A 12,347-nucleotide genomic window follows, 5' to 3' on the forward strand; every position below is an offset into this window, starting at 1 on the left:
GGTGAGTGGCCCTTTAGGTGTGTGGTGGTGGTCCAGAGGCGGGGTGCACCCGCTGTGCACTGGTACACCAGGGTCCTTGCGCCAGTGGCCTTCTAATGACAGCCGAAGGAGGCCTGTCACAGGGAAGCAAGGATCCTTGCCTTATATTAAGGATCACGGATAGCTCTGGGCGGCACCAAAAGAGGCAGACATTTTACCATCCCTGGAATGACAATCCAGTCTCCAAGTCTGGCTGGGATCTAGTTTGCTGATAACAAAACACATATTCAGGCCTCTCTTAACCATCCATTACATATGTGTACATGTGAGCAGAAAGCGCTCAGTGCGCCTAAGAAATGTTCAGGAGTGAGGGTAAGAGGTGCAGTTTAAGGAGCAGCTTTTAAAAAAATGGTCCAATTTTATAAATGAAGAATCGGGCCGCCACGCCAGGGGCTGGAAGACGGGTCAGGCGGGAAAGCCTGAGGGTGGGGGTAGGGGCGGGGATCCCCGCGTCGCCGCTTGGATGCTCGGAGACGGTGGGGGAGAGCGGATCCCAGCAGGTTAGGCCGAAGGAACGGCGCCATGTGCTCCGGGCTCCTGGCGCTCCTGCTGCCCATCTGGCTCTCCTGGACCCTGGGGACCCGAGGCTCTGAGCCCCGCAGGTGAGGCGGGGGCTTCCCGGCGTCTGCAGGCACCGTCGGGAGGCGGCAGCACGCAGTCCGGCGGGCAGAGGCGCGGCCCGGGGGCTCCGGGGCTGCGCCGCAGCGGGCGGTGGTCGTCGTGCGGGGCCCACTTCGGGGGCTGGGGTAGGCGGGCAGCGTTTCCGCCGCCGCTTATGCCCGCGTCGAGGCTGCGGACAGTCCCCGCACTCGCCCGGCCGCCGAGAGCCCAGAGCAGCCGGCTCCGTGGCCGACCCCCAGCCCCGCCCGACTCCGCGCAGCCGCGGCTCCGCTCGCAGCGTCCGGCCCGGGCCGCCCCCGCACTCCGCGGTCCCGGAGCTCCGAGTCCCGTGCGGCGGCCGCCGAGGCGGGAGGGAGCGCCCAGGGCCCCGGCCTCGGGCCGCGGCGAGCGAGGGGGAGGGCAGGGTGCGCGGCGCGCCGGCTCCGCCTCCGACTCTCCGGTCTCCTCCCCCGCCCCGCGCCCGCGCGCGCTCCGCTCTCCTCCCCGCTCCTCCCTCCCCTCCCAGCGCCCGCTCCTCCCCCTCCTCTCCTCCCCCTCCGCCCTCCTCCGCTCCGGGCCAGCGCGGCGGCGGCGGCGGCGGCAGCAGCAGGAGCAGCCCCGGCTGCGGGTCGCGACGGCGGCGGGGCGCCCCCTCCCCCGTGCCGGGGCGCGGCGGAGGGATGTGGGGCCTTGCGGGAGGGAGGCTTTTCGGCATCTTCTCGGCCCCGGTGCTGGTGGCTGTGGTGTGCTGCGCCCAGAGGTAGGGTCGGCGGGTGGGCCGGCGGGCGGGCAGGGCGCGGGGTGCGCGGGGCGCGGGCGGCTGAGCCCCCCCTGACCCGCTCTGTGTGCCCCCCGCCCCTCCCCCAGTGTGAACGATCCCGGGAACATGTCCTTTGTGAAGGAGACGGTGGACAAGCTGTTGAAAGGCTACGACATTCGCCTGAGACCCGACTTCGGGGGTAAGTGGGCTGCGCGCGGCCGCTGCGGGAAGCGCGACCCACGGCGGCGGCGGCCTGGGCGGAGGGAGGCGGGGGCCGCAGCCGCGGAGCCGCGGCGGGTGGGGGTGGGGGCCCTTTGCCCGCGCCCCTCCTGGGGTAGCCCCCAGTCCTCAGAACCGCCCGCGCCCCGCGTCGGAGCTGGGCTGATCGCCGTGTCCTGCGCTTCCCGCAGGTCCCCCGGTCTGCGTGGGGATGAACATTGACATCGCCAGCATCGACATGGTTTCCGAAGTCAACATGGTGAGTGCCCGCCCTCCCAGGGCGGTCCCCGCGCCCCCGGCCCGCTGTCTGGGATCACAGGCGTCCACAGGGCTGGGCCGGAGGCCTCTTCGGCCGGGGCCGAGTTTCCCCCGCCCGCAGAGGGAGCCGCGCTCCCCGGCGCCGGCCCCTCGCTTGCCCGGCTCCCTGCACCCGCCCGGGGCGCTCGGGGGCCTGGCTGGCTTCGGAGCCGCGAGGGCGCAGCCTTCCTGCGGAGGGGTCCGGCCGGCCTGGCGCTCCCGTCTGCCGCTGCAGCTCCGCCAGCGCTCTGCCGCCTGGTCCCGGGGCTTCCCGAGCGCCGTCTCGCCTCCCTAGCAACAGGCGCTGTGGAACCGGGAGAGGCGAGATGTGGGGGTGGCTCCCGTGTTCTAGGTAAGATAGTTAAGGTTTCCTTTGTTGTCGTTTGGAAAGAGGTGCTGGCTGCAGGAAACGGGAACGAAGACGGGGGTCTGTGCGTTCCAGGGGTGGTCTCTGCGGTTCCTCCCAGGCCGCCTCCTGGACCGGCTGACCCGGGCCCGGCCCCGCCAGTCTCTGTCCGAGGTGCTGACCGGCTGCCGCTGCTTGGGAGAGCAGGAGGCCGCGCCTGGGCTCGGAGGAGCCGCTCTGCCGGGAGGGTGGGAGGCCGGTGAGCCGGGGTCCCTTCGGTCTTCTGTGGATGCAGACTGGATTCAGTATTCTGACTGTGGGAAGCGGAGGTCAGTGCCCCGAGGTGCGAAGCGGGCTTTTGCCAGGAGCCCGTTAGGACGCCGGGGAATCGGGAGAAGGATGGCTCTTTCATTTGTTAATTGAGCTGAAACGCCCTGGGATTTGAAAACTAGTTTAGTTTTCTGCTGAGGGACGCTCTAGAAGGAGCATTTATAAACAACATATATATATGTTTTGGAAGGAATCGTTTGCAACTTTTCTTTCGGACATACGACGTTGAGACTACAGTGAGACGTGGTTTTAGATCCACTCCGTAGGCTTCTTAACTCTGGTGTGCGTCGGAATCACGTGGGCAAACTTGCTTTAAATGCATGCTTGTTAGTTCCTCACTCCAAGGGACTCTGATCAAGGTAGGCTGGAGTCTTGGGGTCTCTGCATTTAAAACTGCTTCTTCAAATATTTTGAAGCGGGTATTTTGTGGACAATATTTTGAGAAATTTTTCAGTAAGTCACATACACAAAGTAAAACTATTTTTAAAAATAGATGTTAGTGAGGTACTTTTAAAATACCTACCACTAAGGATCTTGTAGGAAGAAACTTAACCACGCCAAGGTGTTGTCATTAATTTTTCACTCTTAATCTAAAGCTTTTAAATTTACCATATGTATTTAAAAATGTACCTTTTTTCAAAGTGTATCACTTAGGACATTTGTAAGTCAAATATTATATCAGTAATTAGCAAGAAACACAGAAGGAATGTGAGTCATAAATTACCTTACAATAAAAATTAACATGTGTATTTTACTTTTTATGTAATACTATAAAAGTGATTTTACTCAATGTGTTTGTTTTGTGCTTTTAAGGAAACAAGTTAATACATTTAAGATCCACACTCTGTGATCTGTGATTTTCTCAACTGGGGACTTCACATTCTCTAGAGAAGACAATTTAGTACAGAAGTTAATTGATTATTTAGTGGATTATTATGTCAAAAACCATTGTATCGGAGGATGGCAGGTGGAAGAGAAAATGTATTGATTTTGCCCTTCAAGAGCTCTACACATTAGTAAAATAATTTGGGGAGTGAGGAGAGTGTGCTGTTGCACACCATCACATATTTGTTTGAGTTATTTTTTAAACTTAGTTTTCCAGTTGTTCTGGCATCATGCTGTTAGTTGATAGCTTTAAAAACTTCATCAATGTTTGTCTAATTCGTAGTCTGTGACTTGAAGTGTCTCAGTTTTCTCCAAACCCAGTAACAGAAAGACAAATGGAAGATACAGGCCATTGTACTGAACAATCTTTAAGTGTATATTCCATAGCCAATAGGTATATATAGCATGCCAAAATATACTTGTATGCATTTTTTTTTTTTTTGCATTCTTAGGACAGTAATTTTTCTGGCTCTGTAAACACATACTTATTGTAAACAAATATTGAGGATGAGTAGAATTGGAGACTGAAGGCTGTTGGGTAGATGTGAATGTCAGCCATTGAAAATATCTTCCTCCCACAAGCAGATTGGTCACATCATGCTCTAGAAAAATCTGATTTTCCTTAAAATATTTGTGCATGATAATTATGGTATTTCACCTGTTCCTAAAGAAACCTCAAATAGAGCAATGGTTAAATATCATTTAGGGACTCATGTTTTAGAGGGAAAGAACAGAAAATATATGAGCATAGGATTAGAGCTGCCACTCAGTTATGTTGTTTGAAAACAGTAAAATCTATTAATGAGCTTTATTAATCACCTTACTGGTCACACAAAACTAAGTGTGGTAAGTTATGAAACTAAGTAAGAAATGGTCTCACTTTAAGTGTGTTGTCACTCTTAGAGCAGATACGACAAACGGTTGTTCACAGGTAGAATGTGGCAAGGCCCATTAGAGGAACAAGTGACAGGCACACAGAAGAGAGAGGGAGGGAGGAGGAGGGACGAGAGAAGCTGGCTGGGAGAAGGGAGGTATTTGATGTGGAAACTTTCATGAAATAAATTATATTTAAATTATGTGAGGGATATGAATAGAATTCTGACTGGTTTACTTGAAGGAGGATATTCTGGGTTAGGAAAGAAAATGACAGAGTTCTGAATGGATAGATGAACAGGATCAGAGATTTAGAAGGGGAGATTGGAGAGACGAAGTTGGAAAAGCAAGACAAACCGCTGTGCACCTAGACCGTTCTGCCAGAGGCCAAGGACTTCACATGATAATTTCAGGAAATAAGGAGCCTATAAATGATAAAGGTTTTAAAGCAGGTAACTGACATGATTTGAATTGTGGCATAAGATGATTATTTTGGCCAAAATGTTAATTTAGTAGAGGATTAGAGATAGTGAGGTAGAATCAATGAGGGATAAATGATCTTGGAAGATTCTTTCTTGAAAATTTCCCCTCAGGTTTTGATAGATATATTTTTGAAAACGTGTATTTAGTGAAATAAATACAAATTCACCAAAGTTCAAAACAAAGACTTTGAAAAACACGTATATCTGAAAATGGGGAGAGATGTGTATGCATTTGTTCATGAGTTTTTTAGGGTCATTGCGGAGAACAATAACAGATACTACTCAAGAATGATGCTGTTGTTGCTTTTTGCTTTAAACAATTGTAGATTCCAGTCCTTATCTACTGGTAACGTGTGTCGATGATGCCTCCAAAAAATGTCTCCGACCTCAAATAAACACATGCATAGATTAGTTATGCATGTAAATGCATATCTCATCATTCATTTTGGTGTTTTGTGGAAACAATCTAGGAAAGGATTTGAGTGTTTTAATATTTAGCATTGGTTTTGCCATAACTTGCTTCATGGATAGTGGAGTTCTACATTTCCATTTTTTCCTAAATCTTTTAATGTTTCTTTTCATACACTCTTTTTTTTTTTTAATTAGCTGACCTGATACTCATCAAAGAACATTTTGCTTTATGTAACTTCTCTCTTGTTTCTCTTAGCCCCTGTTTAAAATTTTAGGTAATCTATAAAAAATTATGCATGGCTAGATAATTATTGAGATTTAGTCTGTATATTTCTTTAAGTGAGATTGCGTATGTCCAAGAACACTGTCTGCTGAAAATTACTGTGTGTGTTATCATTTTGGTGCTTACCCGTGGTTCTAGTGAACAATAAATGTGTTGAGTAGATAGATGAAGAGATCAACAAATGGGAAAAATTATTGCAAGTATAGGAAACATAAAATATTGAAAAATAAAACAATTAGGGATTTTAAATTTAAACACAGTGTTTTAAAATAAGAGTTTTAAAAAACTTATTAAAATGAGCCATTATTTTGATCTGTTAATTTGGAGAAGTCACATGTACTTACTTTTTACTTCATTAACTATGTGGTATTAGGAACATAAAACTAGATTCAGACTCTAGCGATAGTGATAATTCCTGTAATTTAACTTCCACTTTGTTATCACTTCATCCTTAACTAATCCATTAAAATTAACTCAATCTTAATGAAAGTGTAACTACAGGACTTTTTTTCTCATTTCGTGCATATAAAAAATTATTATTTTTTTTAAATTAGAGTTCCTTTTGGGTAACCTATAATGTGTATTTTTAGTTATGAGACATACGCATTCATTATGCTAGCTGTTTTGTGTTCATTTCTCACTTGTTGCATTTTCTTCTCAAAATCGATTTGTTAATGTCTAGGTGTGAAATAAGTGTGGTGCATATGAACATAATTTTAGCACATTTCAAGAAGCAGCTTTGGAGCTATATCACTACTAAACGGATAAAGTCTGACCTGTGTACAAAAATGACACACACACATACACATTTGCACTATTATTTTATGTTTTTCTTTCTTCTTTTTAGAAGAGAGGCAAAGAGGAGAGGCAGATTCAGGCTAGAGTGAGCTAGGATTAGAGGTTTGGAAAATGCAGCTTTTAGACATCTTTTGTCCAAATTTATGTTACTCAGTCTCCTTCCCCCCATTTCAGGGTCTAGAAGCTGCTTTGCCATCAGAGAGTGCTGAATGAGAACACAGCATGTCCAGTCCCTGGCCAGGTTCTCAGGCAGGAGGAGCTGAATCCCAGGGGTCCATGTAGTGTGTTTAACAAGAGCCTTATTGCATTGGGAGCTAGGGGTTCTGTTTCCAAGTCCATGGGACCATCTAGCCTCAGGCAAGTCACTTAATCCTCAGGAATTCAGTCGGAGGTTTCCAGATGCCCATTGTGTGGGGACACAATTGATACCAAAGTGATATCATAAGGGCTGAGGTCTACAGAGAAAAGCTCAGTGAGGACACCCACACTGTCACGTGTTAGCAGGCTGTCCTTTACTCCTTGCTTCTGGAGAGGCCTGGGCCATTTTCAGAGTTTGCATATGAATTGCTATTGCTATTAGCAGTTTAAAGGTAGGAAATGCGCTAATGCTCTTATTACGGAGCACGCTGGGGGATGACTCAGCAGAAAGGAAGACTGTTTCCCTGACCCAGTTGGGGTTGGAAAACTGCTTACATGGAAGGCACTTCAGGGGTAAGGTCCAGGGTGTGTGTCTGTGCGTGGCTCTAGGTTGCTCCATTTGGGAGGCGAGGGTGTTTATTGAGCACATTACTTTTCACTGACAGTATGTTTCATGCATAAGTTATGATCATACATCAATGCTGGGGCACTGATAAGAAAGCATATAATGAACTTCAGAGATGGATGACAATAATACCTGACATAATATGCTCTTTAGTAAGAGAGGCTTGTGTTTAATATTAAAACGTGTAGCATAGAGAGCAAAAAGAGAATGCTTTTTGCCTTTCCTCTCAGGGGGATTGTAAAACTTATATTACATCTCTTTGAATAAATGGATCTTACATGCATCGTCCTGTTACGGATGACCTCTTGCTTGAGCCTGTGCTGGGCTCTAGGATCTTATGGTATGTTGTCTTTAGTTTGAAGTGATGGGGCAAATCTGCTTATTTACGTGTAGTTAAAGAATTACGTCTGGTAGGTAATTGAGTTGCAGTTGCCAAATTACAACTGGTGTCTGTCTTTGACTCCAACATTTGGTTTTTCCAAAGATAAAATATTCTACTTATATTTCCTTGGATAATGGTAAATAAAATGAGTTCAAAAAGATAGCTGTTGCTTCTTGGGCTACTTGCCAAATGAGGGTATCTTGTAGATTTGGTCTTCGTTTAAATGAAGAATGGAATAGATGTTAATGAGGAGGGCAGTGTTCTTTTAATGAAATGCATGCAGGAACAAAAGAAATGGAGAAGTGTCAATAGGAGGTGTAGAGTTCTCCTAGGATGTCACATCTCTTGGAAAGAAGGACTCATGTTTGGGACTGCAGGCTTCTTAATTTTCACAAGGAAAGCCATCTGAATTCATCAACTGACTTTCCACAATCTAATATGGGTGACAGCTGTTCTTTTTATTCTATGGGTAGCTGAAGCTTTCTTTCTCATAGGGGTCTGTGTCTTATGCATGCTGATGATTGCATTTATTTATATCAGACATTTGGAATAAATAAATGAAGCCTATCAAACATTTGAAAATCTTTAGTCATTCATGTTGAGGTGTGACATAGGGAGTTGGTAACTAACAGTTTTACACCATTCTGCAGTTTATAAAATGCTTCAGGTATTATGTCACATTTGATTATCAAATTTGATCCATCAGCTGGTGAGGTAGGTAATAGAGGTGTTAACCTCATTTCCGTTTTTTAGGTGAGGAAATAGGTTCAGAAATAGCACCGACTTTCTCACTCTTACTTCACGGCAAAGCTGGGACCTGGTTCTGCTCCTTTGGTCTTTCTACCTCCTCATGCTACAGGACAACAAAAGATGTTCCATTAGGGGCTCATGGGACTTTATCTTCTTCCATGACCTTCACTGCTGTCTAAATTAGACATTTCCCATTCTGCATTTCTGTGAAAACTTATTCTTTCCTGCAACGCTTATTATAGTGTTAAATATTCTTTTGGTGTGTTTGTTTGCTTAGTCTTTCTCCTCCATCTCTCTCCATTAGACCATACACTCCGTGAGGCAGGGCTGTTTCTATGAGCTGTTCTTTGCATAGGATCCAGTATCTGATAGGTACCTTTTCAATATTTGTGGAAAGGAATATATGAATGAAGAATAAACAAATGAATAAATACATATGTGCATGAAGAAAATGATAGTCAATTTCCAATGAAATACTTTTATATCTTGGAATTTGGGCTCAGGACAGGAAGAATCTCGCAGGCTAAATGTGATGTATACAGCGTTTACCTTAGAGGACATAATTCAACCATAATTTGTGTGATTGCACCAATTATAATACCACCGACCAAAGATCACAAAGTCTGTCAAGTATTCTGTAGTTGGTAGGTACCCCTTTCACTGGGGGAACTTTTATGCTGATTTCAGAGCAGAAAGAAGAGTAAAGGATTGCAGTGTTCTCTCAAAATTTAGCCTATGTAAGCACTGGTGAGGATATTCTAAGCACCAACACAGGTGCCTTTGTGCACTGAAAGTTTTGTGTCTCGTTATAAAGTATATGAGGGTGGAGCTTTCATATATTATAGGGAAGTTTTGACGTTCTTTTTAGACAGGGATTCTTTGGGCTTTGTCTTCCCTTCCCCCTGACCACTCAGCAGTGCAGTGGAGCAGAAGTGGTTTTCATTTGTTTGCAAGTTTCCGGTGCAACTTACTTCTGGGCCATTTATGCCAGCCATTAAGAGGATTGTCTAGCTGCAAAATTTGGAAGAAGAGGACTAAGATAGTTCTCATCTCTTGGCGATGCGCTCAGTGCCATTCAATCAAGACAGAGAGTGAGTCTCTTAATCTCTGTAGCTTGAAATGTAGATTGCCCCTCATTCCTTTGTAGTCAGGAGACCACATCCAGAATTAGAAGCCATGTGTAAACATTAACTAATGTATCTCTTTTTGCAATTTTCCACTGAATTTAAACATCACACAGAAGCATTTACTACAGATATCAAAAACTTTGGCATGTGTGGTACTAACATTTCACATAAATAAGAATAAGATTAAGATCTGAGAACATCACAGTTCTTTAAGTGTCCTAATTTGTTTTTAAAAGAGGATATGAATTTTATTGATTACATCATCATCATGTTTTACCCCAGTTCTACAATAAAAGAATCCCTTTTATGTAACTGCTGAATCCACATGCCATGATTCATGACACTATATATATATATATATATATATATTTTTTTTTTTTTTTTTTTTTTTTTTGAGACCAAGTCTCTCACTGTCGCCCAGGCTGGAGTGCAATGGTGCGATCTCAGCTCACTGCATCCTCTGCCTCCTGGTTCAAGCGATTCTCCTGCCTCAGCCTCCCAAGTAGCTGGGATTACAGGCAACTGCCACCACGCCCGGCTAATTTTTTGTATTTTTAGTAGAGATAGGGTTTCACTATGTTGGCCAGGCTGGTCTTGAATTCCTGACCTCATGATCTGCCTGCGTCGGCCTCCCAAAGCGCTGGGATTACAGGCATGAGCCCGGTGTGTGTATATATATATATATATATATATATAAAAAGACTGAGTTTCCCTCTTTATAAAATGCTTCAGGTATTATGTCACATTTGATTATCAAATTTGATCCATCAGCTGGTGAGGTAGGTAATAGAGGTGTTAACCTCATTTCCATTTTTTAGGTGAGGAAATAGGCTGGCATGCAATGGTGTGATCTCAGCTCACTGCAACCACCGCCTCCTGGGTTCAAGCGATTCTCCTGCCTCAGCCTCTCGAGTAGCTGGGATTACAGGAACATGCCACCACGCCGGGCTAATGTTTTAATTTTTATTTTTAGTAGAGACAGGGTTTCACCATGTTGGCCAGGCTGGTCTTGAACTCCTGACCTCAGGTGATCCACCCGCCTCAGCCTCCCAAAGTGCTGGGATGACAGATGTGAGCCACTGTGCCTGGCCCGTTTGTTTTATGTTATTTTGTATTAACTTTAAAGATTACAAAATCTGCTAGTCTAAAATGATATAACCCTGACTGTTTGCTATGTATGTGTAAAATATTTGTCAGTTAACTCAACATCACATCACTGTTCTTTTAAATTTTATTGTTTTGAATAAGACTTTACAATAATTAATTTTAATGAGTAGAAGGAACAAATTTTCTGGGTCATCCATTATTCCATGGTATGTGTGTGTGCGTTATCTATGCAGACCCAGAATGGTTGTGAAGGAACAAAGCCAATTTGGATAATTTATTGTAATAGTATTAATTTTTGCCAATTATGCGGACTGTAATGCTCTATGTGAGAGATAAGTCCACATATCAGGTCAAAAATATACTAGAATGGCCACAGAGCACAGTTCTTGCCATGTAGGATATGCTTGGTAAATATTTGTTGAGTGAATTCTTGGAGTCAGTGGCCCTTGCAGTAAAGGTGTATCTTTGAACTGTTTTATTGCAGAGATTCTCTTTTTTGGGTGCTTAGCCCATAAAATTAACTGTAACTTTAAACATGAAGATCCCTGTGAACTTGTCCCAGAAAAAATATCCGAGTTATGGAAAACAGGGCCATCCCTATGGCCCAGACCAGTGGTTCCAAAGCTGTGGGCCAAGAACCCTTGGGAGGCGCTGGAGTTACTGCCAGGTGCCCTCTAAGCATAATTTCTCACCATTGGTATACGCTGAAGGCGCTGAGTTCACAATTAGGGCAGGGCCTGCAAAATGTCTTGCCTCTTCAAGGCAGTCTGCATGCTAGGAAGAGGGCGGGGATACCTGTCTGAAGACCTGGGTTGATTGTGCGATGTTCTTTGTTGAGGCTGTTAAACATTCTTCGGGTAACTCATTGGTATGAGGGTGTATTGGATTGTGCTGTTGAATGAGTTTTCGTTTCTGAATCTTTCTTTTGATTTGGCCCTGGGCACCAAAATTCCCTGTGAGATGTCATTCCTTGTGGCGTGGACTAAAACAACGGTTGCTGAGAGAACACCTTCCTGTAGAATGTTAATGTGTGTCCTGTAGTCAAAGTGTTTCTGCTCAAATAATATTGGAAATTATGGCAAACACATAAAATAGGTTTCTCTGCGGCAGGAATTGTCAGGTTCTTTAATACATTAATGATTTTGTAAATCTTCATGGGGGGTGAAGAGTTCAACGTTTTCCAGATATGTTTGACCGGAATTTTTTTTCTTTGTGAAGGGATGGAGGGGCCCTATTAGCAACTTCTTCACAAAGTTTTTGGTAGGACACAGTTTAAGAAATATGGGGCTAAAGGACTGAATCAGAATGGTCTTCCGTATTGATGACGATAGCAGAGAAGGTTGCTGTATTAACATAGCCTCTTTTAGTGACAGGCCCACATCGTGGAAGGCAAAATTTTGACAAATAATATAACGGTTTACAAAGAGATGAGTGATATTTTCCAGAAATGAAGATTAAAGCACTTGTTATAATTAATTGATTGAAAAAAATAAGATTTTTTGTTTTACAATAACAGTCTCTGTGATATTGAGGGGAGGTTTGTATGTATTAAGCCTTTTTATTTTCTTGTACGTACAGTAAGAATAAATGATAAAGGGGGCTGGGCGTGGGGTTTTATGTTGGTAATCCCAGCACTTTGGGAGGCCAAGGGGGGCGGATCACCTGAACTCAGAAGTTCAAGATCAGCCTGGCCAACATGGCAAAACCCCATTTCTACTAAAAATACAAAAATTAGCCGGTCGTGATTGCTCTCTCCTGTAATCCCAGCTGCTCAGGAGGCTGAGTCACAAGAATCTTGAACCCGGGAGGCAGAGGCTGCAGTGAGCTGAGATTGTGCCACTGCACTCCAGCCTGGGGGACAGAGAGAGACCCTGTCTCAAAATAAATAAATAAAT

The 12,347-nt window shown here is 45.1% G+C and overlaps 1 protein-coding gene across 2 annotated transcripts in view; it reads left to right on the forward strand.

The window, feature by feature from the left end:
• The first annotated feature begins 561 nt into the window (after window positions 1–561).
• The window catches only part of GABRB3 (gamma-aminobutyric acid type A receptor subunit beta3), a 226,340-nt gene continuing 214,554 nt past the window's right edge, over window positions 562–12,347 (forward strand). The window contains exons 1-3 of one of the 2 annotated variants that reach the window (XM_015141717.3): window positions 562–641; window positions 1,507–1,598; window positions 1,810–1,877. In XM_015141717.3, the coding sequence (XP_014997203.1) occupies window positions 562–641; window positions 1,507–1,598; window positions 1,810–1,877 (240 nt within the window). 2 annotated transcript variants of the gene reach the window in all.

The sequence above is a fragment of the Macaca mulatta genome, chromosome 7, assembly GCF_049350105.2.
Source record: "Macaca mulatta isolate MMU2019108-1 chromosome 7, T2T-MMU8v2.0, whole genome shotgun sequence".
NCBI classification, from domain to species: domain Eukaryota; kingdom Metazoa; phylum Chordata; class Mammalia; order Primates; family Cercopithecidae; genus Macaca; species Macaca mulatta.